This window comes from Sphaeramia orbicularis, chromosome 24, assembly GCF_902148855.1.
Source record: "Sphaeramia orbicularis chromosome 24, fSphaOr1.1, whole genome shotgun sequence".
Lineage (NCBI taxonomy): Eukaryota > Metazoa > Chordata > Actinopteri > Kurtiformes > Apogonidae > Sphaeramia > Sphaeramia orbicularis.
In genome coordinates, this window is record NC_043979.1 from 45,491,136 (window position 1) to 45,518,543 (window position 27,408).

A 27,408-nucleotide genomic window follows, 5' to 3' on the forward strand; every position below is an offset into this window, starting at 1 on the left:
GTACATCTTTTCAAAGTTTAATGTTATTTTTCATATTAAAACAAGAAGAAAATTTGGAGTTGTCATCTATAGGTTATTAAGTTTTGGGGATGTTTTTACTTAAAGGAGTGATATTTTGCTTTTTTAAATGGAATTCTTCATTTTCCCACATTTCCCGGTGGTCTCCATAAACTATAAATGCTCTGCTTGGCTCTGAATTCTTCATTCATTCAACTCCACAGGTCCATCTTCAACCCTGTTTCTGAGTAATGACACCAGAAAGGCGGTTTAGATGCACATGAGCCACTTTAGGCCCCGCCCCCTCCAGGTTATTGGCTGTGCTTTTTGTCCCGTTCAACCAACAACTGAACATTTTAGGTACTGAGCTCCAAGTTTGGACATATTTCCAGTTTTTACTACAACCGCTGCTGCTGACAAACAATTGTGTCGAACTGGAGAAATGTTCGTCTGAAGTCTGGACCTTATATGTGACGTAACTAGTTATAAAACGGAACAAATTAAGCAGGAATTCAAACAGGTTGTAGAAATCCACTGGATTTTTGTCCAAATAAATATAAAGATAGTTTTGCAGCAGCTGGAGGGTTCAAATTCAAACTGTCTGAACTATTAGGGTCCAAATACACAAATAAATGAAGCACAGACTAAGAAAAGTGGGTTCGGACAAATGTGAGCCCTTTAAGGGGTTCATCAGGGGTTAGTTCAGGGGCCACTTTCAGACTGATATGACCTCAAGTAAAATAATAACATTAACTAGAAAAGCACTCGGAGAGCGCAGACCTCTGCCAAGGCCAATCAGTGGGCGCCCCCATGCCCCCCCTGCCCCCCCCCCCAAAAAAAAAAAAACCTGGGCCAAAACCTTTCAGTGGGGGTCAAACTCATTTTAGTTCAGGTTCCACATTCAGCCCAATCTGAGCTTAAGAGGGTCAGACCAGGAAAATAATGATAGAATAACCTATAAATAACGACAAATCCAAATGTTTCTCTTTGTTTTAGTGACACCCCCCCCCCCCCCCCCCCATTAAATTATGAAAATATTTACATTTACAAACTATCCAAACAAAAGAGATGTAAATAACCTGTTTCTTGAGAAAACTAAGTTTAATTTTAACAATACTGTGCCTTAACTTGTCATTTCTACATGTATATTACAGATCAGATCTACAAAGGAACAAAACATTTAATAATAGTCAGAACATTGTTAAAATTGTATTTAATTTTCTTTAGACATTTCAGGTTGTTCATATTTGTTCAGTATATTCACATTTTATTTCTAAAGGATAGTTTGTTAATGTTTTTTTTATTTTTTTTTTTGCACTAAAACCAAGAGAAACTTTTGGAGTTGTCATTATTTACAGGCATAATGTATTTTGCAGATTTTTGTTTTTATATCAGAATTTAAGACACAAACAGGGAGAAACCTGCTTTGTGTTCCAGTTCTGCTGGAACAAAACTATTAATTTACAATAAAACGGCACGTCAAATTAATTTTTAAAGGAGATTTTTTTAGACGTCCAGTTTAGACAGCAGTAACAGAGATGGAAATAGTATTAAAAATACACATAAAACTGAAGGAAATTCAACCAAATTAAATAGAATGTGGGTTTTATATCAGAATTTAAGCCACAAACAGTGACTTCTGTAAAAACAGGCAACACTGGAACTTAGAAAATCAAAAAATATACATTATATTCGGTAAATTATATTGTAAATTTTGTTTTTAAAGAAGATTTTTTTTACACATCCAGACTAGGCAGCAGTATCAGGAATGGGAAAAGCATTAAAAATACAGATGAAATTGTCAGAAATTCAGCCAAAATCAAAAGAATTTTGCTTTTATATCAGAATTTAAGACACAAACAGTGAGAAATCTGATTTATGTGAGACTTTAAAACCACAAATACTGACTTCACTCAGATAACAGTCAACAGTGGGACTCATTTTGTTCATTTTTGTTCAGGATATTTATATTTATTATCAAAGGATAGTTTCTTAATGTTATTGTTTTGCACTAAAACCAAGAGAAACTTATGGAGTTGTCATTATTTAGAGGCATATTTTAGGATTTTTTTTTTTTCACATTAAACCATGAACAATATTTAGAGTCATTATTTATAGGTTATTCTGTTATTATTATACCTGGGATCATATTGGTCTGTATGTGGAACCTGAACTAAAACCAGTTCAACACATCATTTTTGTATTTTCCACGTTCACCTCATGGACCGGATCAGATCCTTTAGGGGCCGGTTTTGGTCCACGGGCCTCATGTTTGACACCAATGCTTTAAATCTATAAAACTGAATTTCCTGTCGTAATGCAACAAATCTGCACATTGTCAACAGTTTCTCATCTCCAGCGGTGGACTGGATTTGTCATATATTTATTGTATTAACGCTCTTAGGTCACTGAGTATTGTTCCAGTCTAAATACACATGCTCCTTCTGCACATGCTCAGTTCTGTCGAGGTCAAAACTGGATGTTTCGGTAGATAATGAAACACATCCAAGACCCGACATGTGGAAACTGTCAACAATTTAGTTACTTATTTTTGTGTCACTTATTTATTAACCTTTATTTGACCTTGAGAAAAGCTTTGTTGAGATTAAAAGTCTGTTTTGCAGCAGCAGAAGTTACAGAAAATATAGGTTTCATCCGTACATTTACACTAAAAATGTACTTAATACACATAATAGGACTGAGTTCTAAAACCATATGTAAAACACTAAACTAAAAACATACATGTGAATTAAAAAAAAACACCAAATGTAAACAACAAGGTACCTTAAAGGGCTCACATTTGTCTAAACCCACTTTTCTTAGTCTGTGGTTCATTTCTTTGTGTATTTGGACCCTAATAGTTCAGACAGTTTGAATTTGAACCCTCCAGCTGCTGCAAAACTATCTGTGTATTCATTTAGGCAAAACTCCAGTGGATTTCTACAACCTGTTTGAATTCCTGCTTAATTTGTTTCGTCTATAACTAGTTATGTCACAACATTTGCACATAGAAGGTCCAGACTTCAGACGAACATTTCTCTGAGTTCGACATAATTGTTTGTCAGCAGCAGCGGTTGGAGTAAAAACTGTAAATCTGTCCAAACTTGGAGCCCGTTTCCTAAAATGTTCAGTTGTTGGTTGAACAGGACAGAGCAGCACCAGAGGTTGAACTAGACATTTTTATTGTCCGTCATTTTGACGGACAGGGTCGTAAAAATTCCGTCATAACATATTATTATCCGTCATTTCAAATTTTTTATTTTTTAATGATAATGGATGTATTTAGTCGTATTTAATGTTCAAAAACATCTAAGTGATGCAGCAGCTGTAGTTGGTGCTGGTGATAAACCAACATGATATCACCACTCATAAGTATTTACTCCACTTTTAACTGGTGTGTTATCTGTAGACATAATAAGCTTTCCTTGTGTTTGTTCACACAGTGTCAGATACCACACACTGAGGGTTAGGGTTCAGGTTCTGTGAAGCACAGATCTACGCACACATTTACATGGCATCAAATAACACATGAAAGGTAGAATATGTGTACATATAACACACCAAATGCCATCAGAACTGGTGTATAACTTGCTCATCCATCATCTGTCACTGCATCAGTCCTTTTTTCACAGCATTTATCAACGCCATAATATTTACTGAGTTTTTTAAAATAAGGAGACTCAGCTGTCTGCACAGTTTGCACGAGCAAAGTAGCATCTGATTTTAGCTAAAGTCTGCGAAACGACGACACAAGAATGGACACTGACTAATACTCACACTGACACCAACTGGACAGGAGGGGTACTACAGGTGGACTACAGGGGTACTACAGGTGGACTAGAGGGGTACTACAGGTGGACTACAGGGGTACTACAGGTGGACTACAGGGGTACTACAGGTGGACTACAGGGGTACTACAGGTGGACTGGAGGGGTACTACAGGTGGACTAGAGGGGTACTACAGGTGGACTGGAGGGGTACTACAGGTGGACTAGAGGGGTACTACAGGTGGACTGGAGGGGTACTACAGGTGGACTAGAGGGGTACTACAGGTGGACTACAGGGGTACTACAGGTGGACTGGAGGGGTACTACAGGTGGACTAGAGGGGTACTACAGGTGGACTGGAGGGGTACTACAGGTGGACTAGAGGGGTACTACAGGTGGACTGGAGGGGTACTACAGGTGGACTACAGGGGTACTACAGGTGGACTACAGGGGTACTACAGGTGGACTGGAGGGGTACTACAGGTGGACTGGAGGGGTACTACAGGTGGACTGGAGGGGTACTACAGGTGGACTACAGGGGTACTACAGGTGGACTGGAGGGGTACTACAGGTGGACTGGAGGGGTACTACAGGTGAACTAGAGGGGTACTACAGGTGGACTGGAGGGGTACTACAGGTGGACTGGAGGGGTACTACAGGTGGACTAGAGGGGTACTACAGGTGGACTGGAGGGGTACTACAGGTGGACTAGAGGGGTACTACAGGTGGACTGGAGGGGTACTACAGGTGGACTAGAGGGGTACTACAGGTGGACTGGAGGGGTACTACAGGTGGACTACAGGGGTACTACAGGTGGACTGGAGGGGTACTACAGGGGTACTACAGGTGGACTACAGGGGTACTACAGGTGGACTACAGGGGTACTACAGGTGGACTAGAGGGGTACTACAGGTGAACTAGAGGGGTACTACAGGTGGACTAACTGGACAGGGGGTCTACTACAGGTGGACTAATGGTGAGTCATGTGACTGCAGTACCGCTGTTGTATTCAGTGTAGTTGTGAACAGTGGTGCTGTTGGATCTATACTGGTGCTGTTGGTTCTATAGTGGTGCTGTTGGTTCTATACAGGTACTGTTGGTTCTATACAGGTACTGTTGGTTCTATAGTGGTGCTGTTGGTTTAATGCAGGTGCTGTTGGTTCTATACAGGTACTGTTGGTTCTATACAGGTACTGTTGGTTCTATACAGGTACTGTTGGTTCTATACAGGTACTGTTGGTTCTATAGTGGTGCTGTTGGTTCTATAGTGGTGCTGTTGGTTCTATACAGGTACTGTTGGTTCTATAGTGGTGCTGTTGGTTCTATACAGGTGCTGTTGGTTCTATAGTGGTGCTGTTGGTTCTATAGTGGTGCTGTTGGTTCTATACAGGTACTGTTGGTTCTATAGTGGTGCTGTTGGTTCTATACAGGTACTGTTGGTTCTATACAGGTACTGTTGGTTCTATAGTGGTGCTGTTGGTTTAATGCAGGTGCTGTTGGTTCTATACAGGTACTGTTGGTTCTATAGTGGTGCTGTTGGTTCTATACAGGTACTGTTGGTTCTATAGTGGTGCTGTTGGTTCTATACAGGTACTGTTGGTTCTATAGTGGTGCTGTTGGTTCTATGCAGGTGCTGTTGGTTCTATATAGGTACTGTTGGTTCTATGCAGGTGCTGTTGGTTCTATACAGGTACTGTTGGTTCTATAGTCGTGCTGTTGGTTCTATACAGGTACTGTTGGTTCTATAGTGGTGCTGTTGGTTCTATACAGGTGCTGTTGGTTCTATAGTGGTGCTGTTGGTTCTATGCAGGTGCTGTTGGTTCTATAGTGGTGCTGTTGGTTCTATACAGGTACTGTTGGTTCTATAGTGGTGCTGTTGGTTCTATACTGGTGCTGTTGGTTCTATGCAGGTGCTGTTGGTTCTATACAGGTACTGTTGGTTCTATGCAGGTGCTGTTGGTTCTATAGTGGTGCTGTTGGTTCTATACTGGTGCTGTTGGTTCTATGCAGGTGCTGTTGGTTCTATAGTGGTGCTGTTGGTTCTATAGTGGTGCTGTTGGATCTATACTGGTACTGTTGGTTCTGTAGTGGTGCTGTTGGTTCTATACAGGTGCTGTTGGTTCTATAGTGGTGCTGTTGGTTCTATACAGGTACTGTTGGTTCTATAGTGGTGCTGTTGGTTCTATACAGGTGCTGTTGGTTCTATAGTGGTGCTGTTGGTTCTATGCAGGTGCTGTTGGTTCTATACAGGTACTGTTGGTTCTATAGTGGTGCTGTTGGTTCTATACAGGTACTGTTGGTTCTATACAGGTACTGTTGGTTCTATAGTGGTGCTGTTGGTTTAATGCAGGTGCTGTTGGTTCTATACAGGTACTGTTGGTTCTATACAGGTACTGTTGGTTCTATAGTGGTGCTGTTGGTTCTATAGTGGTGCTGTTGGTTCTATACAGGTACTGTTGGTTCTATAGTGGTGCTGTTGGTTCTATACAGGTACTGTTGGTTCTATAGTGGTGCTGTTGGTTCTATGCAGGTGCTGTTGGTTCTATATAGGTACTGTTGGTTCTATGCAGGTGCTGTTGGTTCTATACAGGTACTGTTGGTTCTATACAGGTACTGTTGGTTCTATAGTGGTGCTGTTGGTTCTATAGTGGTGCTGTTGGTTCTATACAGGTACTGTTGGTTCTATAGTGGTGCTGTTGGTTCTATAGTGGTGCTGTTGGTTCTATACAGGTACTGTTGGTTCTATAGTGGTGCTGTTGGTTCTATACAGGTACTGTTGGTTCTATAGTGGTGCTGTTGGTTCTATGCAGGTGCTGTTGGTTCTATATAGGTACTGTTGGTTCTATGCAGGTGCTGTTGGTTCTATACAGGTGCTGTTGGTTCTATACAGGTACTGTTGGTTCTATAGTGGTGCTGTTGGTTCTATAGTGGTGCTGTTGGTTCTATACAGGTACTGTTGGTTCTATAGTGGTGCTGTTGGTTCTATACAGGTACTGTTGGTTCTATAGTGGTGCTGTTGGTTCTATGCAGGTGCTGTTGGTTCTATATAGGTACTGTTGGTTCTATGCAGGTGCTGTTGGTTCTATACAGGTACTGTTGGTTCTATAGTCGTGCTGTTGGTTCTATACAGGTACTGTTGGTTCTATAGTGGTGCTGTTGGTTCTATACAGGTGCTGTTGGTTCTATAGTGGTGCTGTTGGTTCTATGCAGGTGCTGTTGGTTCTATAGTGGTGCTGTTGGTTCTATACAGGTACTGTTGGTTCTATAGTGGTGCTGTTGGTTCTATACTGGTGCTGTTGGTTCTATGCAGGTGCTGTTGGTTCTATACAGGTACTGTTGGTTCTATGCAGGTGCTGTTGGTTCTATAGTGGTGCTGTTGGTTCTATACTGGTGCTGTTGGTTCTATGCAGGTGCTGTTGGTTCTATAGTGGTGCTGTTGGTTCTATAGTGGTGCTGTTGGATCTATACTGGTACTGTTGGTTCTGTAGTGGTGCTGTTGGTTCTATACAGGTGCTGTTGGTTCTATAGTGGTGCTGTTGGTTCTATACAGGTACTGTTGGTTCTATAGTGGTGCTGTTGGTTCTATACAGGTGCTGTTGGTTCTATAGTGGTGCTGTTGGTTCTATGCAGGTGCTGTTGGTTCTATACAGGTACTGTTGGTTCTATAGTGGTGCTGTTGGTTCTATACAGGTACTGTTGGTTCTATACAGGTACTGTTGGTTCTATAGTGGTGCTGTTGGTTTAATGCAGGTGCTGTTGGTTCTATACAGGTACTGTTGGTTCTATACAGGTACTGTTGGTTCTATAGTGGTGCTGTTGGTTCTATAGTGGTGCTGTTGGTTCTATACAGGTACTGTTGGTTCTATAGTGGTGCTGTTGGTTCTATACAGGTACTGTTGGTTCTATAGTGGTGCTGTTGGTTCTATGCAGGTGCTGTTGGTTCTATATAGGTACTGTTGGTTCTATGCAGGTGCTGTTGGTTCTATACAGGTACTGTTGGTTCTATAGTCGTGCTGTTGGTTCTATACAGGTACTGTTGGTTCTATAGTGGTGCTGTTGGTTCTATACAGGTGCTGTTGGTTCTATAGTGGTGCTGTTGATTCTATGCAGGTGCTGTTGGTTCTATAGTGGTGCTGTTGGTTCTATAGTGGTGCTGTTGGTTCTATACAGGTACTGTTGGTTCTATAGTGGTGCTGTTGGTTCTATACTGGTGCTGTTGGTTCTATGCAGGTGCTGTTGGTTCTATACAGGTACTGTTGGTTCTATGCAGGTGCTGTTGGTTCTATAGTGGTGCTGTTGGTTCTATACTGGTGCTGTTGGTTCTATGCAGGTGCTGTTGGTTCTATAGTGGTGCTGTTGGTTCTATACAGGTGCTGTTGGTTCTATGCAGGTGCTGTTGGTTCTATAGTGGTGCTGTTGGTTCTATACTGGTGCTGTTGGTTCTATGCAGGTGCTGTTGGTTCTATAGTGGTGCTGTTGGTTCTATACAGGTGCTGTTGGTTCTATACAGGTACTGTTGGTTCTGTGCAGGTGCTGTTGGTTCTATAGTGGTGCTGTTGGTTCTATGCAGGTACTGTTGGTTCTATAGTGGTACTGTTGGTTCTATACAGGTACTGTTGGTTCTATACAGGTACTGTTGGTTCTATGCAGGTGCTGTTGGTTCTATAGTGGTGCTGTTGGTTCTATACAGGTACTGTTGGTTCTGTAGTGGTGCTGTTGGTTCTATGCAGGTGCTGTTGGTTCTATACAGGTACTGTTGGTTCTATGCAGGTACTGTTGGTTCTATAGTGGTGCTGTTGGTTCTATACAGGTGCTGTTGGTTCTACAGTGGTGCTGTTGGTTCTATGCAGGTACTGTTGGTTCTATAGTGGTGCTGTTGGTTCTATACAGGTACTGTTGGTTCTATAGTGGTGCTGTTGGTTCTATGCAGGTGCTGTTGGTTCTATACAGGTACTGTTGGTTCTATACAGGTACTGTTGGTTCTATAGTGGTGCTGTTGGTTCTATACAGGTACTGTTGGTTCTATACAGGTACTGTTGGTTCTATAGTGGTGCTGTTGGTTCTATGCAGGTGCTGTTGGTTCTATACAGGTACTGTTGGTTCTATAGTGGTGCTGTTGGTTCTATACTGGTGCTGTTGGTTCTATGCAGGTGCTGTTGGTTCTATACAGGTACTGTTGGTTCTATGCAGGTGCTGTTGGTTCTATACTGGTGCTGTTGGTTCTATGCAGGTGCTGTTGGTTCTATAGTGGTGCTGTTGGTTCTATTCAGGTACTGTTGGTTCTATACAGGTACTGTTGGTTCTATGCAGGTGCTGTTGGTTCTATACAGGTACTGTTGGTTCTATAGTGGTGCTGTTGGTTCTATACTGGTGCTGTTGGTTCTATGCAGGTGCTGTTGGTTCTATAGTGGTGCTGTTGGTTCTATACTGGTGCTGTTGGTTCTATGCAGGTGCTGTTGGTTCTATAGTGGTGCTGTTGGTTCTATACAGGTGCTGTTGGTTCTATACAGGTACTGTTGGTTCTATGCAGGTGCTGTTGGTTCTATAGTGGTGCTGTTGGTTCTACAGTGGTGCTGTTGGTTCTATGCAGGTGCTGTTGGTTCTATACAGGTACTGTTGGTTCTATAGTGGTGCTGTTGGTGCTGTTGGTTCTATACAGGTGCTGTTGGTTCTATACAGGTACTGTTGGTTCTATACAGGTACTGTTGGTTCTATAGTGGTGCTGTTGGTTCTATGCAGGTGCTGTTGGTTCTATACAGGTACTGTTGGTTCTATGCAGGTGCTGTTGGTTCTATAGTGGTGCTGTTGGTTCTATACAGGTACTGTTGGTTCTATAGTGGTGCTGTTGGTTCTATACAGGTGCTGTTGGTTCTATAGTGGTGCTGTTGGTTCTATACAGGTGCTGTTGGTTCTATTCAGGTACTGTTGGTTCTATAGTGGTGCTGTTGGTTCTATAGTGGTGCTGTTGGTTCTATACAGGTGCTGTTGGTTCTATACTGGTACTGTTGGTTCTATACAGGTACTGTTGGTTCTATACTGGTGCTGTTGGTTCTATACTGGTGCTGTTGGTTCTATACAGGTGCTGTTGGTTCTATAGTGGTGCTGTTGGTTCTATACAGGTGCTGTTGGTTCTATAGTGGTGCTGTTGGATCTATACTGGCACTGTTGGTTCTATACAGGTGCTGTTGGTTCTATACTGGTGCTGTTGGTTCTATACAGGTACTGTTGGTTCTATAGTGGTGCTGTTGGTTCTATACTGGCGCTGTTGGTTCTATACTGGCGCTGTTGGTTCTATACTGGTGCTGTTGGTTCTATAGTGGTGCTGTTGGTTCTATTCTGGCGCTGTTGGTTCTATACAGGTACTGTTGGTTCTATAGTGGTGCTGTTGGTTCTATACAGGTGCTGTTGGTTCTATAGTGGTGCTGTTGGATCTATACTGGTGCTGTTGGTTCTATACAGGTGCTGTTGGTTCTATAGTGGTGCTGTTGGTTCTATACAGGTGCTGTTGGTTCTATACAGGTACTGTTGGTTCTATAGTGGTGCTGTTGGTTCTATAGTGGTGCTGTTGGTTCTATACAGGTACTGTTGGTTCTATAGTGGTGCTGTTGGTTCTATACAGGTACTGTTGGTTCTATAGTGGTGCTGTTGGTTCTATACAGGTGCTGTTGGTTCTATAGTGGTACTGTTGGTTCTATACAGGTGCTGTTGGTTCTATACTGGTGCTGTTGGTTCTATACAGGTACTGTTGGTTCTATACTGGTGCTGTTGGTTCTATACAGGTGCTGTTGGTTCTATAGTGGTGCTGTTGGTTCTATACAGGGGCTGTTGGTTCTATACTGGTGCTGTTGGTTCTATAGTGGTGCTGTTGGTTCTATGCAGGTGCTGTTGGTTCTATACAGGTACTGTTGGTTCTATAGTGGTGCTGCTGGTTCTATACAGGTGCTGTTGGTTCTATACAGGTACTGTTGGTTCTATAGTGGTGCTGTTGGTTCTATGCAGGTGCTGTTGGTTCTATACAGGTACTGTTGGTTCTATAGTGGTGCTGTTGGTTCTATACTGGTGCTGTTGGTTCTATGCAGGTGCTGTTGGTTCTATACAGGTACTGTAGGTTCTATAGTGGTGCTGTTGGTTCTATACAGGTGCTGTTGGTTCTATAGTGGTGCTGTTGGTTCTATAGTGGTGCTGTTGGTTCTATGCAGGTGCTGTTGGTTCTATACAGGTACTGTTGGTTCTATACAGGTACTGTTGGTTCTATACAGGTACTGTTGGTTCTATAGTGGTGCTGTTGGTTCTATACAGGTGCTGTTGGTTCTATAGTGGTGCTGTTGGTTCTATGCAGGTGCTGTTGGTTCTATACAGGTACTGTTGGTTCTATAGTGGTGCTGTTGGTTCTATACAGGTGCTGTTGGTTCTATACAGGTGCTGTTGGTTCTATAGTGGTGCTGTTGGTTCTATACAGGTACTGTTGGTTCTATACAGGTACTGTTGGATCTATAGTGGTGCTGTTGGTTCTATACAGGTACTGTTGGTTCTATAGTGGTGCTGTTGGTTCTATGCAGGTGCTGTTGGTTCTATACAGGTACTGTTGGTTCTATAGTGGTGCTGTTGGTTCTATACTGGTGCTGTTGGTTCTATGCAGGTGCTGTTGGTTCTATACAGGTACTGTTGGTTCTGTGCAGGTGCTGTTGGTTCTATAGTGGTGCTGTTGGTTCTATACTGGTGCTGTTGGTTCTATGCAGGTGCTGTTGGTTCTATGCAGGTGCTGTTGGTTCTATAGTGGTGCTGTTGGTTCTATACTGGTGCTGTTGGTTCTATGCAGGTGCTGTTGGTTCTATAGTGGTGCTGTTGGTTCTATACAGGTGCTGTTGGTTCTGTGCAGGTGCTGTTGGTTCTATAGTGGTGCTGTTGGTTCTACAGTGGTGCTGTTGGTTCTGTACAGGTGCTGTTGGTTCTATTCAGGTGCTGTTGGTTCTATACTGGTGCTGTTGGTTCTATACTGGTGCTGTTGGTTCTATGCAGGTACTGTTGGTTCTATACTGGTGCTGTTGGTTCTATAGTGGTGCTGTTGGTTCTATACTGGTGCTGTTGGTTCTATGCAGGTGCTGTTGGTTCTATAGTGGTGCTGTTGGTTCTATACAGGTGCTGTTGGTTCTATACAGGTACTGTTGGTTCTGTGCAGGTGCTGTTGGTTCTATAGTGGTGCTGTTGGTTCTACAGTGGTGCTGTTGGTTCTATGCAGGTGCTGTTGGTTCTATACAGGTACTGTTGGTTCTATAGTGGTGCTGTTGGTGCTGTTGGTTCTATAGTGGTGCTGTTGGTTCTGTACAGGTGCTGTTGGTTCTATTCAGGTGCTGTTGGTTCTATACTGGTGCTGTTGGTTCTATACTGGTGCTGTTGGTTCTATAGTGGTGCTGTTGGTTCTATAGTGGTACTGTTGGTTCTATAGTGGTACTGTTGGTTCTATAGTGGTGCTGTTGGTTCTTTACAGGTGCTGTTGGTTCTATAGTGGTGCTGTTGGATCTATACTGGTACTGTTGGTTCTATACAGGTGCTGTTGGTTCTATACAGGTGCTGTTGGTTCTATACTGGTGCTGTTGGTTCTGTACAGGTGCTGTTGGTTCTGTACAGGTGCCGTTGGTTCTATAGTGGTGCTGTTGGTTCTATACTGGTGCTGTTGGTTCTATGCAGGTGCTGTTGGCTCTATACAGGTACCGTTGGTTCTATAGTGGTGCTGTTGGTTCTATAGTGGTGCTGTTGGTTCTATACAGGTGCTGTTGGATCTATACTGGTACTGTTGGATCTATACTGGTACTGTTGGTTCTATACAGGTACTGTTGGTTCTATACAGGTGCTGTTGGTTCTATACAGGTGCTGTTGGTTCTATACTGGTGCTGTTGGTTCTGTACAGGTGCTGTTGGTTCTGTACAGGTGCTGTTGGTTGTATAGTGGTGCTGTTGGTTCTATACTGGTGCTGTTGGTTCTATGCAGGTGCTGTTGGTTCTATGCAGGTGCTGTTGGTTCTATACTGGTACTGTTTGTTCTATAGTGGTGCTGTTGGTTCTATAGTGGTGCTGTTGGTTCTATGCAGGTGCTGTTGGTTCTATACAGGTACTGTTGGTTCTATAGTGGTGCTGTTGGTTCTATACAGGTGCTGTTGGTTCTATTCAGGTGCTGTTGGTTCTATAGTGGTGCTGTTGGTTCTATACTGGTGCTGTTGGTTCTATACTGGTGCTGTTGGTTCTATGCAGGTGCTGTTGGTTCTATACTAGTGCTGTTGGTTCTATACAGGTGCTGTTGGTTCTATAGTGGTGCTGTTGGTTCTATAGTGGTACTGTTGGTTCTATAGTGGTGCTGTTGGTTCTATACAGGTGCTGTTGGTTCTATAGTGGTGTTGTTGGATCTATACTGGTACTGTTGGTTCTATACAGGTACTGTTGGTTCTATACAGGTGCTGTTGGTTCTATACTGGTGCTGTTGGTTCTATACTGGTGCTGTTGGTTCTGTACAGGTGCTGTTGGTTCTGTACAGGTGCTGTTGGTTATATACTGGTGCTGTTGGTTCTATAGTGGTGCTGTTGGTTCTATACTGGTGCTGTTGGTTCTATGCAGGTGCTGTTGGTTCTATGCAGGTACTGTTGGTTCTATAGTGGTGCTGTTGGTTCTATACTGGTGCTGTTGGTTCTATGCAGGTGCTGTTGGTTCTATGCAGGTGCTGTTGGTTCTATACTGGTTCTGTTGGTTCTATAGTGGTGCTGTTGGTTCTATACTGGTGCTGTTGGTTCTATACTGGTGCTGTTGGTTCTATACAGGTACTGTTGGTTCTATAGTGGTGCTGTTGGTTCTATACAGGTACTGTTGGTTCTATAGTGGTGCTGTTGGTTCTATAGTGGTGCTGTTGGTTCTATGCAGGTGCTGTTGGTTCTATACAGGTACTGTTGGTTCTATAGTGGTGCTGTTGGTTCTATGCAGGTGCTGTTGGTTCTATACAGGTACTGTTGGTTCTATAGTGGTGCTGTTGGTTCTATAGTGGTGCTGTTGGTTCTATGCAGGTGCTGTTGGCTCTATACAGGTGCTGTTGGTTCTATACTGGTACTGTTGGTTCTATACTGGTACTGTTGGTTCTATACAGGTGGATGCTGGTATGGACTGTTTGATGCCTTGCTCACAGACAGACAGAGCAGCAGTCTTGCTGCAGGTTCTGTTCACACTGTTGTGTGAAAACGTTCTTTGGTAGATTACCCTCAGTATTTTAATCTGTCAAAATGACGGACGGCCTTCAGAATTTTCCGTCATTTAAAAAAAAAAATCTGTTAATGACGAATAACGTGACCTCTGAGCAGCACAGCCAACAACCTGGAGGGGGTGGGGTCATGTGCATTTAAAGGGCCAGCGCTCCAAACCACCTTTCTGGTGTCATTACTCAGAAATAGGGTTGAAGATGGACCTGTGGAGTTGAATGAATGAAGAATTCAGAGCCAAGCAGAGCGTTTACAGTTTATGGAGACCACAGGGAAATGTTGGAACATGAAGAATTCCATTAAAAACCCATAATCTCACTCCTTTCCCCTACGGTGTTGGCTTTGAACCAGTACCTGTGTCCATGTTCAGTCCGATCTCTCCGGCTCCGGTGAAGGCTCCGCTCCAGGCCGACCCCGTCCCCGACTCCCCCTTCCCCCCCAGGTCGCACGGCGAGGCGCTGGGCCCCGGTACGGAGCTGCCGGAGGTCAGGCGGTGGTGCGGCCTCACCGACGGCACCAGCAGGGAGCCGTAGCGAGGGTCGAACGCCGTGCCGTACATCTCGTGGACGCCCGCGCGAGGGTACGCCGACCCCTGAGCGCCTATAGCGCCCCCTAGCGAGTAGGGGTGGTGGTGGTGATGGTGGTGGTTGTGGTGGGAGGGGTGCCAGGCGTCGGGGCCGGGCTGGTGGAGGTGACCGTGCAGGGAGGCCGAGGAGTAGGGGTCCGCAGGGAAGGAGAGCTCTGTGTGGGAGGCAGACAGAGCGCTGCCCAGGGTGGAGGAGACGGACGGCTGGTAGGAGCTGTTCCAGAAGGAGGGGGGGAAACTCCTCTGACTCATGGGGAAGGAGCCGTCTGACAACACACACATACACACAGGTACACACTGTGAGGAAGTACACACAAATACACACAGGTACACACTGTGAGGAAGTACACACAAATACACACACATACACACAGGTACACACTGTGAGGAAGTACACACAAATACACACACATACACACAGGTACACACTGTGAGGAAGTACACACAAATACACACAAATACACACAGGTACACACAGGTACACACTGTTACAAGTACACACAAATACACACAAAGACACACAGGTACACACTGTGAGGAAGTACACACAAAGACACACTGTTACAAGTACACACAAATACACACAAAGACACACAGGTACACACAGGTACACACTGTTACAAGTACACACAAATACACACAAAGACACACAGATACACACTGTGAGGAAGTACACACAAATACACACAAATACACACAGGTACACACTGTGAGGAAGTACACACAAATACACACAGGTACACACAGGTACACACTGTTACAAGTACACACAAATACACACAAAGACACACAGGTACACACTGTGAGGAAGTACACACAAAGACACACTGTTACAAGTACACACAAATACACACTGTTACAAGTACACACAAATACACACAGACACACAGTTACAAGTACACACAAATACACACAGGTACACACTGTTACAAGTACACACAAATACACACAGGTACACACTGTTACAAGTACACACAAATACACTCAGGTACACACTGTTACAAGTACACACAAATACACACAGGTACACACTGTTACAAGTACACACAAATATACACAGGTACACACAAGTACACACTGTTAGAAACACACATCACACAAAAAAGAAAATATTCAACAAGTAAAATAAGACGATAACTGTCTATAAATGTCATATCACGATGGATAGATAGATAGATAGATAGATAGATAGATAGATAGATAGATAGATAGATAGATAGATAGATAGATAGATAGATAGATAGATAGATAGATAGATAGATAGATAGATAGATAGATAGATAGATAGATAGATAGATACTTCTTTATATTTTGACTGGTTTTATTTATTCAATTTTATTGTTTCTAAATACTTTTATTACTTTTTTTTATTGTGCTTTTATTCTTCTGTTCATCACTTTTGGAAAGAGAGAGAGAGAGAGAGCGAGAGAGAGAGAGAGAGAGAGAAAGAGAGAGGTGCTCTGAGAGGAAATTCCAGTGATTTGTTGGACGTATAGAAGAGAAACTGCAACAAAAGTATCGACCTCATCACACTAGTATCCATCCAACACACACACACACACACACACACACACACACACACACACACACACACACACACACACACCTTAGTATCGATCCTATCAATATTTAGATTGATCCTCTCTGCCCTAAATTAAGTAGATGAACATATTCCTATTAACAACTGAGAGTTAATATGACTCACTCTTTATGAGTAATTCGCTGTGTAATCTCTTGGGACATGTTAGGTGGATTTGACCTCATTTCTTTTAGTGCAGGGGGGTCAAACTCATTTTCTTCGGGGGGGGGGGGGGGGCACCACCACATTCAGCCCAGTTTAATCTGAAGTGGGCCGGACCAGTACAATAACAGCATGAGAGACAATAAATAATGACAACTGCAAATTGTTTTAGTGCAAAAAATAACATTCAATTATGCCAATATTTGCATTTACAAATGATCTGAACAAAAAGGATGTGAATAACCTGAAAAAACTGGAGTTTGTTAAGAAATATAAGTACAATTTTATCAATATTATGTCTCGAATTATAATTTCTACATGTGCATTACAGGTCAGATCTGCAAAGACACAAAACATTCAGTAACATACAGAATATTGTTTAAATTGCACTGAATTTTCTTCAGACATTTCAGGTTCATATTTGTTCAAGTTATTCACATTTTAAAGGATAGTTTGTTCGTGTAAACATTGTCATCATTAAATGTTTTTTGCACTAAATCAAAGAGAAAAACTGGTGCTGTCATTATTTATGGGTTATTTTGATATTATTTTTGAGTTCGATGCCCTAACTTGCACTTTGTAAATTCATCTCGTGGGCCGGATTGGAACCTTTAGCGGGTCAGTTTAGGCCCCCAGGCCACATGTTTGACACCTGTGTTTTAGTGTGTTATAACTGTTTAATTTAGTCACATTTTACTCCAAATATGGGGTCAAATCTACTCAAACCAAAATGAGTGCAAATTGTTCCCTCACTTTTACTGAGTAGATCAGGGTGTCGAACTCATTTTGGTTCAGTTCCATATTCAGCCCAATTTCATCTGCAGTGGGCCAGACCAGTAAAATAATGACTAAATAACCTATAAATAATGACAAATCCAAGTTTTTATTTTGTTTTAGTACAAACTCCCCCTAATTAAATTATGAAAATATTTACATTTTACAAAAAAGATGTGAATAACCTGAAAAAACAGAAATTTCATTTGAAAAATTAGTGCAATTTTAACAATATTATGCCTCGACTTATTATTTATACATGTGCATTTACACACAGTGTTCCATAAACATTTGGTAACAGGCAGAATATTCTGAAAATTTTGGAGTTTGGAACTAAAACTTGAACATTTTCTCCAATATTCCATCTGTTATTATTATGAACACAACTACAGATCACAGTGGATCCATAAATGCACCAAACATTTAATAACAGGCAGAATATTGTTCAAATTAAACATTTCAGGTTGTTCATCTTTGTTTTTATTTATGTATTTATTTGCATTTTACTGTGAAAAAATAGTTTTCTAACTGTAAACATTTTCATAGTGTAATGTTATTTTTTTCTCTTAAATTTTTTCCACATAATTTTTCACAAACAAAATTAGTCATTGTCATTATTTATGGGTTATTTATTGTGTTGTTATTTTTACTGTAGATCACATTGGTCTGCATGTGGAACCTGAACCAAAAGGATTTGGACAACCTGGACTGTTCAGGTTCAGTTTTGCACTTTCATCCTGCAGGGCCGGAACGGATTGTTTGGGGGGCCAGATTTGGCCCCCGGGCCGCATGTTTGTCACCTGTGGAGTAGATTCTACAGGTTTGTTTTTACAGTGAAGTGTTTCGTGTTGGTGTGTGTTAAAGAGGCAAACGCCGACACACACACACACACACACACACACACACACACACACACACCTCTGGGGGCCTTGTGGCTGCTGGGGGGGGGGTAGGCGGTGGACTGGCTCAGGGCTCGGCTGAAGTGCTCGTCCACCACGGCGCTGATGTCGCCCTGGAAGTAGGTGAAGAGGACGCAGCGGGAGTTCAGGTACTCGGCGCCCGGCGGCAGCTCCTTGTCCTCCTCTTTGATGGCCGGGGGTCCCGGGGGCCCCAGCCGGCTGCTGCCGTCCTGAGGGTCTTGCATTTTGGAATACAAAGCCAGTTTCTGAAGTAGAGACCACACACACACACACACACACACACACACAGATACATTTGTCGCATTAACCTCCGTTTTTTATTTGTTTCATAAAAAGACTCCAACCAAAACTTGACCTTTGACCCCTGGACTCGACTCGAGTGTACCAGGAATTTGCTTCTCCACAAACCACAGGTGTGTAGAGGCAGATAAACCCACTGAAGCTCTGTTTAACGCCTTCATATTTACTACGCACATACCACAGCAGGGCTCAGAGCCCCCCCGCACGTTCATCTGACGAAATACGAAATAAAAACACACTGAAATTTACATGAGCCACAATTAACCCATAAAGACCCAAACAGCAACTCAAACCATCGACTGATAATAAACTGATAAATACCTGCTGATCCACTAATTCTATCAATACATGTCAATAATTGGTGTAAAATACAGTTTTACCTCAATTATTCATAGGGTAAAATATAAAAGTCTTGTAAAATGAGAATAAAATGAGTAAAATACTCAGAAATAAGGGAGAAATGACTAAAAACAAAACCATTGAATTATGGCATAAAAATGAAGAAATCCCTCCAAATTTAGGAAAAAATTAGCAAAATACTTGAAAAAGGGGGGGAAAAAAATTCATTTCTTGAATTTAGTTTGTTAACCCTCAAAAACCAAAACCATCAAATGATAATAAACTGTTTAATACCTGCTGATCCGTTAATCCTGTCAATACACGTAAATAATTGGTGTAAAATACAGTTTTACCTCAATTATTCATAGGGTAAAATGTACAAATCTTGTAAAATGAGAATAAAATGAGTAAAATACTTGGAAATAAGGGAGAAATTACCTAAAAAAAAAAAACCTTGAATTATGGCATAAAAGTGAAGAAATCCCTCAAAATTTAGGAAAAAAATAGCAAAATACTTGAAAAAGGGGGAGGGGGGGGGGGGGATCATGATTTCATTTCCTGAATTTAGTCCGTTAACCCTCAAAAACCAAAACCATCTACTGATAATAAACTGTTTAATACCTGCTGATCCACTAATTCTATCAATCCATGTCAATAATTGGTATAAAATACAGTTCTTCATCTTTTCATGGTCATCAGATATGACCCATGTGGACGTTCAGAGGCTCCGTAGTTACCATGGAAACGCTGTCATCTTCTACAACATTGATTCCCCAGTCAAACCCATGGAGTTGGATCAGTGACAGTGGATGGACACACTTGTTTTTATATGTATTAATAAATAAAATGAGCAAAAATGATTTTAAAAAATCCTACAAAATAATAAATAATGTGGAAAAGACAGGCAAAAAATGTACTAATGTCAAGTAAAAAGGATCAAATAAGCAACTAAACAACCAAAAACAGCCAAAATAATGAATAAAATGAACAAAAATGAATAATAAATCAACAAAATAACAAGTGACATGAATAAAAAAAGTTTGATAAATGACAGTGGATGGACACATTGGGTTTATGTTCAGTTAATGAGAGATTCTGCTGAAAAAAAGTCACATTTTCTTCAGTTTTTGCTGTTTCTAATATAATAACTGCCAACTTTAATCTGAACTTTTATGAACATCTACATGATCAGTGAATTAAATACAGGAAAATACCTGATTTACACTGAAAAAACACACAATAAGGAAGATAATATTGCAGTCAATGGTGATAAATTACTTAAGATAAGGTAAAATACAGAAAAATGATAATAATATAACAACCATTGAATTCACTCTAAGTTTTCATGAGTACCTAAATTAAATAAAGGAAATTAAATGGAGGAAAATATATGATTTACACTAAAAAAACCCACACAAAATAAGTAAGATAATATTGTAATCAACGGTGATAAATTACTTAAGAAAAGGTAAAATACAGAAATATTATATATATATATATATATATATATATATATATATATATATATATATATATACATATATATATATATATATATATATAATCTTTGAATTTACTCTAAGTTTTCATGAGCATCTAAATTAAATATAGGAAATTAAATGCAGGAAAATACATGATTTACACAAAAAAAAAAAAAAAGTAAGATAATATTGTAATCAATGGTGATAAATTACTTAAGAAACGGTAAAATACAGAAAAATTATAATAATATAATAACCTTTGAATTTACTCTAAGTTTTCATGAGTATGTAAATTAAATACAAGAAATTAAATGTAGGAAAATGCATGATTTACACACACAAAAAAAAACACAAAATGAGTAAGATAATATTGTAATCAATGGTGATAAATTACTTACGAAAAAGGTAAAATACAGAAAAATTATATGTATATGTAATTATATAATAACCTTTGAATTCACTCTAAGTTTTCATGAGCATCTGAATTAAATATAGGAAACTAAATGTAGGAAAATATATGATTTACAGTGAAAAAAAACACAAAATACGGAAGATGATATTGCAATTAATGGTGATAAATTACTTAAGAAAATGTAAAATACAGAAAAATTATAATAATATAATAACCTTTGAATTTACTCTAAGTTTTCATGAGCATCTGAATTAAACATAGGAAATGAAATGGAGGAAAATACATGATTTACACAAAAAAAACCCACACAAAATAAGTAAGATAATATTGTAATCAACGGTGATAAATTACTTAAGAAAAGGTAAAATACAGAAATATTATATATATATGTATATATATATATATATATATATATATATATATATATATATATATATATATATATATATATATATATAATCTTTGAATTTACTCTAAGTTTTCATGAGCATCTAAATTAAATATAGGAAATTAAATGCAGGAAAATACATGATTTACACACAAAAAAAAAAAAAAACACACACACAAAGAAGGAAGGTAATATTGTAATCAACGGTGATAAATTACTTAAGAAAGGTAAAATACAGAAATATTATTTATATATATATATATATATATATATATATATATATATATATATATATATATATATATATATATAATAACATTTGAATTTACTCTAAGTTTTACTGCATCTAAATTAAATATGGGAAATTAAATGCAGGAAAATACATGATTTACAGTGAAAAATGTAAACTAGAGGATAATATTATAATAAATGGTGTGGAAACTATTCATTAGCACTGGGTCTTTAAAGGTTAAACTCATACGTCTTTTAATTTCTGTGTTTAACATGAACTAAAGTGCACCACATTCATATTAATTATGCGCGTTATCCAGGATTTGAACCATTTATCCCTTTTATAAAACCCCTTAATGACACTAGAATACACAAAAATTAAACGGACTATTACGCTCACAGCTTAGGAAACTAACAGCAGGTTTAATGAAGCTAAAAACACACACTGTAAATATGTGGAGTGTAAATAAAAACAGCTGTGTGACAGAATGTGGGCTGTGACGGATCCACGGGTTATTTAAGTGACACACAAAGTGAGTTTTGGCACTATGTGAAATATGCCTGGATGTTGACTGAGAGGTTTTAAGAGAGCGGAGGAAAAAAAAAAACACTTTAACAGCTCTGGAAAAGTCTGCAAAAAAAAAAGAAAAGAAAAGAAAAGAAAAGAAAAAAAAAAGACCTGCTCACAGTGAAACACATGAGCTCCAATTACACACAAAAACCTGACATAAAAATGAGAAAATAAAGTTAAAAACGTTTAAAATTAGGCAGAAAAATGTTTATTTACATATTTTAAATGGAATTACTGTGTCTTTTATTCATTTTTATTGATTTTAGTACTTTTAACTATTTGATTTCATTGTTTTAGTTAGATCATTGTTGTAGTTCTATGTACTTATTTATTGTTTTCAGTATTTTCTTTTAATTATTTTAGTGTTTTTATGACGTACAGCACTTGTTGTTTAAATGTGCTATAAAAAATAAAGTGGATTAGATTGGATTAGTTTACCTGCATTCTCCTGGAATGAATCTGCCGGTCGTATATTATTATAAGTATTCTATTTATGACGATAAAGGTGAGTAAAGTTAAAAATAAAATGAAATAACCGTAGTATAAGTATAAAAACAGACTTCTGGAAGTATCTGAAAGAGATTAAAACAGTTTGAGGTGAGGAAAAATTATTAATGGGAACATTTTTTCCACTTTTTTACAAACTGACATTATCCTCTACCATACTTTCACCAAAAATAAACAAAAATATAGATTTTTTTGGACAAATTTGGATCTAAATGAAACTAAAGAGTGTTTGTAAACAAAGGTTTAAATTGAAACTTTACCAGCGTTCTCCTGGAATGAATCTGCTGGTCATATATTATATTTAGGATCATAAAGGTGATTAAAGAAAAAAAAAAAAAACGAAATAACTCTAATATAAGTATAAAAATAGACTTCTTTAAGTATTTGAAAGAGATGAAGACAGTTTGTGGTGAAGAAAAATGATGAATGAAAACATTTTTTCACTTTTTTACAAATTGATATCAGCCTTGAGAGACGGAACCGGACGGATTTCACCAAAAATAAACAAAAAAAATAGATTTAATTGGACAAATCTGGATCTAAATGAAACTAAAGTGTGTAAATAAATGTAAATAAAGGTTTAAATTGAAACTTTACCAGCATTCTCCTGGAATGAATCTGCTGGTCGTATATGATTAGAACCTCCTCAGACCCAGGACGTGTCAGCAACGTACCAGCTTTTTTGTTTTTCATTAAATAAATACGTGTATTTGAAACATCAGCATGCAACAGTTTTTTCAGATGCAGTTTTTAACATTTTTATGGAATGTCCTTTATGGTGGACAGTTTTCTATTCTATTTTTTTTCGTGTGTGTGTGTAAAGTAGTGAAACTTAGCTGGGTCGTAGGAGGATAAGTATTATATTTATGATCCTAAAGGTGATTAAAGTTAAAAATTAAATTAAATTAAATAACCATAGTATAAGTATAAAAAATAGACTTCTGGAAGTATTTGAAAGAGATGAAGACAGTTTGAGGTGAAAAAAAATTATTAATGAAAACATTTTCCACTTTTTTACAAACTGATATGAGCCTCTAGAGACGGAACCGGACGGATTTAACCAAAAATAAACCAAAAAATAGATTTAATTGGACAAATATGGATCTAAATGAAACTAAAGTGTGCTCATAAATCTAAATAAAGGTTTAAATTGAAACTTTACCAGCATTCTCCTGGAATGAATCTGCTGGTCATATATTATATTTATGGTCATAAAGGTAATTAAAGTTTAAAAAAATAAATAAATAAATAAATAAATGAAATGAAATAACCACAGTATACGTACAAAAATGAACTTCTGGAAGTATTTGAAAGAGATTAAAACAGTTTGAGGAGAAGAAATATTATTAATGGAAACATTTTTTCCACTTTTTTACAAACTGATATGAGCCTCTAGAGACGGAACCAACCATACTTTCACCAAAAATAAACAAACAAACAAACAAACAAACAAAGATTTATTTGGACAAATATGGATCTCTAACTAAAGTGTGCTCAAATGTAAATAAAGGTTTAAATAAAACTTTACCAGCATTCTCCTGGAATGAATCTGCTGGTCATATATGATTGTAAATATTATATTTATGGTCATAAAGGTACTTAAAGTTAAAAATAAATAAATAAATAACCACAGTGTAAGTATAAAAACAGACTTCTGGAAGCATTTGAAAGAGATTAAGATAGTTTGAGGTGAAGAAAAATTATTAATGAAATCATTTTTTCCCACTTTTTTACAAACTGATATGAGCCTCTAGAGACGGATCCACCTGTAGTTTCACCAAAAATAAATAAATAAATAAATAAATAAATAAAAAGATTTATGTGGACAGATATGGATCTATATGAAACTAAAGTGTGCTCAAACGTAAATAAAGGTTTAAATTAAAACTTTACCAGCATTCTCCTGGAATTAATCTGCTGGTCATATATTATTGTAAGTATTATATTTAGGATCATAAAGGTAATTAAAGTTTTAAATAAATAAATAAATAAATAAAATGAAATAACTGTAGTATAAGTATAAAAATAGACTTCTGGAAGTATTTGAAAGAGATTAAAACAGTTTGAGGTGAAGAAAAAATATTAATGAAAACAATTACAACATTTTTTCCACTTGTTTACAAACTGATATGAGCCTCTAGAGACGGAATTAACCGTATTTTCACCAAAAATAAACCAAAAAACAGATTTAATTGGACAAATCTGGATCTATATGAAACTAAAGTGCGTAAATAAAGGTTTAAATTGAACGTTTTTCCGACACAAAGCGTTTCTAGTGTTGTCCTAGCCTGCGTATTATTGGGTTTAAACACTAATTAACAGGTCACAGAAAATATTTACAGCAGTAAATACAGTAAAATAAAGTTTTCTGTGTGAATTATCTGAGGATCGGCTTGACTTGGAACATTTTACGCACGAAAAAAAATGCTTTAAAATTGAAAGTTTTTCCGACACAAAGCGCTTCAAGTGTTGTCCTACCGTGCGTTTTAATGGGTTTAAGCACTAATTAACAGGTCACAGAAAATAAACACAGCCTAATAAAGTTTTCTGTGTGAATTATCTGAGGCTCGGCTTCACTTGGACCATTTTACGCATGAATCCAGTTGGCAGTTCCAGGAAAAGCCCAGTGTCCTGGAGCTGTGGCGCGTACCTGGTGGTGGTAGGGGCTGTAGGAGCTGAAATAAGGCTGAGGTCCAAACACTTGGTACATCACATCCAAGCAGCTCATGGCGAAGAACTCATGGAACAGAACCAAAGCGTCCAGGCCGGAGCTGCTCTGCTCTGCGCACGGACACCAAGGCGCAGCTAATCCGCCGTCCGGAGCCTGTGCGCCGCTCTGCGCTCTTTACGCACTGGACTGGGGCCGCGAGCGCACCGACGGGATCCCCCCACCCCCCTCCCCTCCCCTCCCCTCCTGACGCCTCCCACCTGTCAATCACAGTCCTAGCCCCGCCTCCGCCTTAATGGGCTTTTAATTAGCGGACACTAACAGCACATCTCAACAGCTATTAACTCCAATATCTGCTCCAATTAAGGCTGGGTCTGAAACTCCAAGCATTTTAATGAGACCATACATGTGTTTTTTTTTTCATTTCCTCTGTCTGTGCTCTGCTGTGCACACTGGAAGCTGCGATCCACGTGTTTAATTAAGACATTTCTGACATTGTTTACTATAAATGGAGCTTTTTGGTTGCAGTTTTAAGAACAAGTTGCTTCTGCGTTCCTAAAAAAACTGCAATAGATCTGAAAACATCCGACAAAAATGGTTTTATCTCAGTGATTCTAAAAGTTTTTACAGTGGACTACCCCTGAAAAAAAAATAAAAAATAAAAAATAAAAAATAAAAATAAAAATAAAAATAAATATATATATATATATATATATATATATATATATATATATATATATATATTTTTTTTTTTTTTTTTTTTTTTTTTTTTTTTTTTTTTGACCCCAACTCTTGTTTCTGCCATTTTGATTGAAAAAAAATGAGGCAAAATGTGTTTCTGTGCCAAAAGTGTCTGTTTATATTTATAAAACAAAATATTTAACCCATAAAAACCCAAAGAGACACTACTGACCAAAACCATCTACTGATCTAAACTGTTTAAAAAACGATTTTAACTCTGTCGTTTTCAAACTTTTTACAGTGGAGTACCCCTGAAAGAAAGAAAGAAAGAAAGAAAGATAGATAGATAGATAGATAGATAGATAGATAGATAGATAGATAGATAGATAGATAGATAGATAGATAGATAGATAGATAGATAGATAGATAGATAGATAGATAGATAGATAGATAGATAGATAGATAGATAGATAGATAGATAGATAGATAGATAGATTTTGACCCCAACTCTTGTTTCTGCCATTTTGATTTTAAAAAATAAGGCAAAATTTGTTTCTGTGCCAAAAGTGTCTGTTTATATTTATACAACATCATATTTAACCCATAAAAACCCAAAGAGACACTACTGACCAAAACCATCTACTGATCTAAACTGTTTAATACCTGTTGATCCACTAATTCTGTCAATCCATTTCAATAATTGGTGTAAAATTCAGTTCTTCATCTTTTCATGGTCATCAGATATGACCCACTGGGACGTTCAGAGGCGCCGTAGTTACCGTGGAAACACCATCATCTTCTACAACATTGATTCATCAGTGAAACCCATGGAGTTGGATCAATGACATCTATCTATCTATCTATCTATATATATATATATATATATATATATATATATATATATATAAGAGAGAGAGAGAGAGAGAGAGTTATTATCAGAAACAGAGGAAAGTGAAGGAAAACTGACTTTTTCAGTCCAGTCTCTCATTATCTGAACATAAACCCAGTGTGTTCATCCACTGTCACTGATCCAACTCCATGCGTTTTACTGGTGAATCAATGTTGGAGAAGATGACGGTGTTTCCACGGTAACTATGGAGCCTCTGAATGTCCAAATATGGTCATATCTGATGACCATGAAAAGATGAAGAACTGAATTTTACACCAATTATTCACATGGATTGATAGAATTAATGGATGGAGTATGTGTGTGTGTGTGTGTGTGTGTAGGTGTGTGTGTGTAGGCGTGTGTGTAGGTGTGTGTGTGTGTGGGTGTAGGTGTGTGTGTGTAGGCGTGTGTGTGTGTGTGTGTGTAGGCGTGTGTGTGTGTGTGTGTGTGTGTGTGGGTGTAGGTGTGTGTGTGTGGGCGTGTGTGTGTGTGTGTGTGTGTGTGTGTGTGGGTGGGGTTTCACATAAAATCTGGAAAATGTTTGATTTTCATTATTTACAGACTATTATACTTGTATTTTACTGGTCTGACCCACTCGGTCTGTATGTGGAACCTGAATTTAAATAATCTTGACACCAATGATTGTTAATATTTTTAATGTAGTTTTTGCCTTTTGTAAACTCATCCCACAGACTGCTGGACTGGACCTGCTGGACTGGACCTGCTGGACTGGACCCTTTGGCGAACTGGTTTTGGCATGTTTGACACCTGTGCTCTAGACCCTCATCAGAGTCCTAAACTGTAGAGGTCAAAGGTCAGACAGCTTGTCCTGGTACGGTGCTTTGACAACAGGCCAGCGGTCGCAGGAAGTGATTATTAAACGACAGCAAGAAAAGTCAAAAACTGGCAATTAATGGTA

General features: G+C 38.9%; 1 protein-coding gene across 1 annotated transcript in view; it reads right to left on the reverse strand.

Annotated features, from left to right (window-relative positions):
- vgll2a (vestigial-like family member 2a) overlaps nucleotides 1-24,979 on the reverse strand; it is a 28,389-nt gene extending 3,410 nt beyond the window's left edge. Inside the window, exons 1-3 of the mRNA XM_030128244.1 lie at nucleotides 24,902-24,979; nucleotides 18,021-18,267; nucleotides 14,356-14,853 (exon numbers count right to left, since the gene is read on the reverse strand). Coding sequence (XP_029984104.1) covers nucleotides 14,356-14,853; nucleotides 18,021-18,267; nucleotides 24,902-24,979 — 823 coding nt within the window. The remainder of the gene's footprint in view (nucleotides 1-14,355; nucleotides 14,854-18,020; nucleotides 18,268-24,901) is intronic.
- Nucleotides 24,980-27,408: the final 2,429 nt, after the last annotated feature.